Genomic DNA, 7661 nt, shown 5'->3' on the forward strand with positions numbered 1-7661 from the left:
CAGCACTTGAGGAAAAGTACTTAGTTAGACACAATATTGATCGTTAGTCACATGATATGATATGTCACATGCCATGAAGATGCATGTAAGTAACACTCTGGAATTACACTCCTCCTGACATACACACACACACACACACATACATATCTATCAATAAAAAATATAAATATGTATATATATATAAATAAAAAAATATAAATATGTATATATATAAATAAATATATATATATATATTTATTTATATGTATATATACATATATATTTATATACATACATATATATTTATTTGTATATATACATGTGTGTATATATATAAATATATATATATATAATATATATACACACAAAGTAATCTGATGCAGACAAAATAAAATACAAAGAGAGGGAAAACAAGAGAGACAGACGAGGCAACAGGTAGGCAGGCTGGTTGACACGCTAAACACTAAACAGAAGGCAAGCAGACAGAGAGACAGACTGGCAGACGGGAGGAACCAGTCAATGGACCATACTGGGAATGCTCTGCAGCCGCATGGAGGTGGTCCTAATGATGTTCTGCTTATTGCAAGCACTGCTGATGCTTCGCTGGAATCTTCTGCCTCGCCTATTATGCACTGTGTGTTGTCCCAGACGTCAAAGAGAGACCATATTTAACTTAACATCCCGTGTTCTGCACTGCTCTTTATTCCAATTGTGCACTGCAGAAGGAGATGGAGGAGGAGGAAGAGGAGGAGGAGAAAACTATACATCAACTTTCCGGTGATGTAATGCTCTTCAATAATAGTATAATACAAAGTATAACACAAATCCATAAGAGATGAGATTGTGTTTGAACCACTTATATTGTCATTGTTCTCTTACAGATGTATAGCTCTCTTTTATAGGATAAAAAACAAATTAATAAAAGTAATGCTCAAATGCGCATATGGTTGCCACACTGACGCATCGTTTACTGTATAGTCAACGGTGTGTGTGTGTGTGTGTGTGTGTGTGTGCGCGCGAGCGCTGAAGTGAGGCATGCCCGTCGCGGATTATTGTTTTTACCGCATTCAACAGTGTTTCCAAAGCGAGAGGCGAAAGTCAGGGAACAGAGGAGGCTCACATGGAGGCAGAGCCGCTAAAGTAATGCCGTTTATCCTTTAAGAACCGGGAAGAGAGGAGAGAGAGAGAGGGGAGAGCGAGAGCGAGAGCGAGAGGAGAGAGAGAGGGGAGAGCGAGAGAGAGAGAGAGAGAGAGATAGATAGAGAGATCCAAGGCACTGAACTGGGATATCACGACCCTGATGTGAAATCGCGCCAGTGTTTGCGACGATGCCGACTTGGACACTTTCACTGCGGAGCCGCACGCGCCTGAGGGTAAACACACAGATGTCTCAGTAGGAGTCTGGTTCGACCTCTTTTTTTGGGAAATAACCTCAACAGCGACCGCCATAAAGTGTGATTTAAACAAAACAACAACAAAATCTCGCCCCTCTGCGGATTGATTTTTTTCCTCTCTTTTGTGTGTGTGTGTGTGCGCTGCTCTCTCTCTTCTCAGCATTCCCTCAGTCGGTACGGATTTTATATTTTTTTGCTGTGTGTGCCATTACAGCTCAGCAGAGGGTGTCCGATTATTCTTAGAGCACACCGCGCCAGGATGAACACCGTCTCCGCGTTCCTCCCTTTGTGATTCCCAGATCGCCACCAACAACAAAAAAACGAAAAAGGGGGGGAGTTGGGTGGGTGGGCGGATGGGGGGGAGAAACGAGCCAGGCAAGACGCCGAAGGATGTGAAGGGGGGATGCGGGTGCTTTGCAGCGGTGGGATCGCCTCGATAGCTCCAGCGCGGGGTGTGAATTCAGCACCAGAGGAGAGGGGACAGCTCCCGACGCCGCAGCGCGCAGCGGCAGCAGCGCGACCGGAGGAGGAGGAGGAGGAAGAGAAAACACACGGATTTGTTCATTTCCCCCACCAGCCAAGGTCAGTCTTAAACGAACCGAAAAACTGCCACGAAAAAGAAGAAAGAAAGACAAGAAGATGAGCTGGACTCTACCGTCGCGCGCTGTTTTTTTGATTTCCCGTCATAAACACGCGGGAGCCTCCGAGGAGTCGACGTGAAAGAGACGTTTATGTGGTCGAGTCTGGACACAAGTGCCGGTTATATGCAGCATGGATCGGTTATAAAAGACTGCCTTATCCCCCCCTCCCCACCCCTATACCCCCCTAAATGCCTCCATCGCCCCCCTTTTCTTTCTTTCTTCTTCTTCTCCTCCTTCTTCTTATTGACGTGGACGGAATGCGCAGCTCGTACGTCTTGACACCGGGAATGTCTCGTGCACGTTGAGAATATGCTGCTTTGGATTGTCCTGCTGAATGCGGCTCTTTGTGTTGCCGGTGGGAACGTTACGAGGGACGTGTGCAAGGAGCAGATCTGCTCCTGCAACGAGGTGGAGGGAGATCTGCACATCGACTGCGAAAAGAACAGCTTCACCACGCTGCAGCATCTCACTGGCCCCAGCTCGCAGTTCTATCACCTGCTGCTGCACGGGAACTCTCTGTCTCGGCTCTTCCCCAACGAGTTCGCCAACTTTTACAACGCCGTGAGCCTCCATTTGGAGAACAACGGGCTGCACGACATCGTGCCCGGCGCCTTCCTGGGACTGCAGCTGGTGAAGCGGCTGCACATCAACAACAATAAGCTACGTTTTTTCCGGAAGAGTACGTTCCTGGGGTTGGACGATTTGGAATACATGCAGGCTGATTTTAATCTGCTGAGGGATATTGACCCCGCCGTTTTCCGGGATTTAAATAAACTTGAAGTGTTGATTCTTAACGACAACCTCATCAGCGCGCTGCCCATCAACGTGTTTCAACATGTGCCCATTACGCATCTCGACCTGCGGGGGAACCGGATCAAAACGGTGCCGTACGAGGGGATCCTGGAACAGATACCGGGCATTGCGGAGGTTCTGCTGGAGGACAACCCGTGGGACTGTAACTGCGAGCTGGTGTCCCTGAAGGAATGGCTGGAGAACATACCGAGTAACGCGCTCATCGGGCGGGTGGTGTGCGAGGCTCCCACCCGGCTGCAGGGGAGCGACCTGAACGAGACCTCGGAGGCCGACATGTGCCCTTCGCAGAGCGGCGGCGTGGACACCAGCCTGGTGGCCCCTCCCACCCAGGAGGAGGCCTCCGAGACGGCGGCGCGCGAGCCGCGTCCCACGCCTCACAAGCCCAGCGGGCCCCCGACGCCCGGCGGCCGCGGGCCCAAGGGCCGCTCCAAGTCTCGCGAGAACTGGCAGCTGAAGACGAGGCCCACTCCGGTGTTGACGGGTGCGCACGGCGACAGAGAGCAGCTGCACAATGTGTCGTGCCCCCAGCCGTGCAACTGCAAGCTGGTCGGCTCCAGACAGGGGCTGGGGGTCAACTGCGAGGGCAAAAAGATCGAGAGCTTGGCCAACCTCAAACCGAAACCCATGGCCGCGCACGAGCTGAACATGAGAGACAACAACATCCACGCAGTGAAGAAGAACCAGCTGCTCGGATACGCCAGCCTTAACCTGCTGGATCTGGGCGGGAACAACATCAAGGTGATCGACAACAGCACTTTCCTCAACCAGAGCGAGCTGCGGTGGCTGTATATGGATAAGAACTATCTGGATACGCTGGTGGCGGAGATGTTCGTGGGCCTTGTGAATCTGGAATATCTCAGTTTGGAATATAACGACATCCAGCTGATCGCGGCCGGCGCTTTCAGCCCCATGCCCAACCTGAGGGTGCTGTTCCTCAACAACAACCTGCTCAAATCGCTACCAGTGGATTCTTTCCTTGGGATTTCTCTATCCAAAATCAGCCTGCATAATAATTATTTCCCCCACCTCCCCGTGGCTGGAGTGTTGGACCAGCTCAGTTCAATCATTCAGATCGATTTGCACGGGAACCCGTGGGATTGCTCCTGCAGCATCGTGCCCTTCAAGCAGTGGACGGAGAAGCTCGGCACCGACGTCATCGTGAGCGATCTCAAGTGCGAGTCGCCCGAAGAGTTCTGGAAACGGGACTTCCGCTACGTCCGGAACGACCTCATGTGCCCCAAGCTCTACGACAAGGTGTCCCCGACCCTGCTGGCCAAAAACAGCACGTTCGCCCTGGACTCGGGGACGCGCTCGAACTCTTACTTGGAGCCCAACCGGGTCTCCATTTCGGTGCTCGTCCCCGGGCTGCTGCTGGTGTTCGTCACCTCCGCGTTCACCGTCGTGGGGATGCTGGTGTTCATCTTACGCAACCGGAAGCGCTCAAAGCGGAGGGAGGGCAACTCGTCCGCCTCGGAGATTAATTCCTTGCAGACAGTGTGCGACTCATCCTATTGGCACAGCGGGGCCTATCACGCGGACGGGGGCGCGCACCGGGGCTTCGACTGCAGCGCGCACCTCTCCACGACAAACGATGCGTAAATGGGACCCTGGCCGTGGTCCACCCGTACAATAAGCCTCCCTCTCACCCCCCCCCCCCCTCACCGAACTGGATTACAAACGGTCACACCGGACAGACTGACGCACACGAGTGACTGATTGTTCGCGAGAGGCGAACGCAGACTTGTTTGTGGTGTCTTGTTTCTCCAGTTGAACCAAGTAAGTCAGTCTGCTGCTGCACAGGCCCCACTCTGTAATATATGTCTATGCCAAGCCCCCCCTGGCTTAAAACCCCTCCCTCCCTCCTCTTCCTCCTCCTCCTCCCAGTTCTGCTATTTGCCGCAATCGGACTACGGATCTGTATGAGACAGAAAAGAGGGAGAAAAAGGAGAGAGGGAGAGGGCGGGTGTGTGTGTGTTCGTGAGAGTGTGAGAGAGAGAGAGAGAGGACCCAGGGAATGGTGCACGAACGCATGAATGTAAATGTAAATACTCGGACCGATGTATCATAATCTGCATGATGATATTTCGCATGGTTTCAACTCACACGACGGCGAGGAACCATAACTACCATAACCCCCCCAAGAAGCAACACTCGACCCTTTTCATGTTATATCAATACGACGACGATATATAGATATTAAGAATTATATATGACTATTACAAAGTGCCATTTCTCTATTTTTTTGTGAACCTCCAGTTGGGATTTGTATTTGTTGTTTTCAACCTGTTTGGAGAAGAAGAAGAAAAAGAAGAAGAAAAAAAAGAAAAACAAAATCACGGAGGGATAGCGATGACTATGGCAAAGGAGCGGTGGAAGTGACGCTGTCAGTGCATGTTATTTTCTGTTTGTTATCATTTGATTGTCGATAAATATTGGGGTTATTTATACCGTACTAGATGGTGCAGATTAAATCCATGTCTGCGCAGTCATCATCTCCTTTATGAATGTAAACTGTGTTATTTTATGGTGTGCCAATTGTTGACTTTCAGATATTCAGACGTGCAGATGAGCATGACCAATTAACGTCACTCAGATGCTTCTGCTGCAGAGTTTATGTAGCTAAAATAACAGTTCTGTGGTTTTGTGTGTCAATGAATATACGCCTGCTTTGGGTGGGAGGAAGACAAAAAAAGCAAAAACAACAAAGTCATTTAAATGGGGGGGGGGTTTCTAACATATTTTTTCAACAACCGAGCAAAAGAAGTGTTTTCAATTGAGCTATGTAGGTATAATTCGATCGATGTAAACAGCGCAGGTAGACGGAAATAGAATAGAATGCTTTTTTTAACGTCAGAAAAAGAAGTATTCCTCCACATGAAAAGCGTACGGCTACGATTCACCTTCATTCCTATTGTGAGCTTTTGTAAAGCCATCTAATCTTGTCCAAATAAGAGAACTGAAACTCACTGTATTTACTACAACATGTGCTTAAAAAAGCGGCTTTGGGACGGGATGGGGGGGGGGGGGGGGGGGGGTGTAGAGGCCCTGGCTGTCTAACTGGGGCCCTGCGATGGGGGGAACTCAGCATGAGGCCCATAAAGACACAGGAGTGGGTCTTCTACACACACACACACACACACACACACAGACTCTGAGGGTATTTGATAATGCAAGATGCCTTTTTCAATTCAGCATTTTGAACTTATTCAACAAATTCTCAATTATTTGAATTTCTCTGCAGTGTCTTTAAAAAACAAATGCAAAGAATGTGCAATTTTCCCTCCCCCCCCCCCCCCTTCATTTATTTGTGAACACAATGTACTCGTCCAGGATACCGGGGGACACCTTTCGCCAATTGATTTTCTCTAAGATGCCTATACTTTGGCAGCAGAATTTGGCACCGCTCCTAAAAATGGCATCCGGCATGCTGAGAGTGTACAGAGTTGACGTGAGATGGGCTTAACCCCCCCCCCCCACCCCTCCTCCACCAGCAGGCCTGCAGTATCTCTCCCCCCCCCCCCCCCCCCAGTAGACAGACTAGCGCTGTCCATGGTGCTGAATCACCTCCCCGGCTATTCTTTGTCTTGCCTGCCCCGCACGTGTGTGTGTTGCGCCAGGACAAATGGGAAGGGATGACAAAAGGGAGGTAGGGAAAGAGATGGAGAGAGAGAGAAAGCACTTGCGTGACAATTTGCATGTATGTGTGTTGGCCCTCACCTCCCCTGCTGTCACCCCTCCCTCTTCCCATTACCGCCACGTCACCATGCGCAGCTTGACCTTGGGGACTAACATCTCCTCATCATCATTCTGTCCAGTCACCTTGCTCCCCCCTCCCCCCCCCCCCGGCTTTTCTGTCCAATCACATCGGGCGGCGGGGGCTCCGGGGTGACTATACGTGTCTGTTCTGTGGAGTATTACTGTGCCACAGACCCACTGATGATTTGTCATGATTTTCAAACGCTGTGTTTCAAAGTTACATTTATATGCTTTGCGATATTTGACCTGCTTCTATTTTGTTAAATAAAGTGTGGTTGAGGTTGAGTAAAACAACAATTGTTTGCCTTGAGGAATTTTTCCTCGGATTTGACCGAGGTTTGCGCCAGGTTTGACTTGTCCTCTGCTCGTATCACACTGGAGGGTTTGCACTTATTAGTTCTCAGGTGCGCTGCCTCATGTCCTTCTCCTTCAATGTGGAACACATTTCATAACAAGGTCAAAGTCATGTTGTCACCACAGGGTTGTTTTTACAGTCTATCACCTTATCATATTGTCATATCCTGGTATTTTTAGACCCTCTGATTCGTGGATGCGATACCCTGGAGAGACAATGACACATTTAGACTGCGGCGCTGGCTTTAATATAACCATAAAAGGCCCGACACTACAACATGAATGTGGAGTTATTTCCTTTTTTCGTCATATGCAAAGCACAAAAAAGATGACATCTGAGGATCCAAAAGAAGTACACAATGAGCAGAGCATTAACGCATCGTCATACTGCTGTCATCTCACATCCTTTACATGTAATGGGGGAAAAACAACAACAACAAATGCTCTCGCGGTATTTTTTCCCATTAGCGGCGGCTTCCTGTCAGGAGCTCCTGCGCTCCAGTCCCGCCTGACCCTGCGTCTCACAGTCGGACCCATTCATGAATGCGATGGATGTAGCCGTTAGGATCTTCTGCACGCTGGGCTCACAGCATCCCGGCACTGCTGTGGCCCAGCGGGGCCGCCGTCGTCTGTGTGGCAGTGGCCCCCGAGGAGCCGGCAGTTGATGCAACACTTCCAGCAGGGACGACATCATCGGCGCGCTCTGGTGTTGGTGCCCGACGGT

The 7661-nt window shown here is 49.9% G+C and overlaps 1 protein-coding gene across 1 annotated transcript; it reads left to right on the forward strand.

The window, feature by feature from the left end:
- Positions 1-2323: 2323 nt before the first annotated feature.
- Positions 2324-6290, forward strand: LOC130204556 (SLIT and NTRK-like protein 1). Its single transcript, XM_056431368.1, has one exon. The coding sequence runs from the start codon at positions 2324-2326 to the stop codon at positions 4424-4426; it is 2103 nt and encodes a 700-aa protein (XP_056287343.1). The 3' UTR covers positions 4427-6290.
- Positions 6291-7661: the final 1371 nt, after the last annotated feature.

Source organism: Pseudoliparis swirei, chromosome 14 (assembly GCF_029220125.1).
Source record: "Pseudoliparis swirei isolate HS2019 ecotype Mariana Trench chromosome 14, NWPU_hadal_v1, whole genome shotgun sequence".
In the NCBI taxonomy this organism is placed as follows: domain Eukaryota; kingdom Metazoa; phylum Chordata; class Actinopteri; order Perciformes; family Liparidae; genus Pseudoliparis; species Pseudoliparis swirei.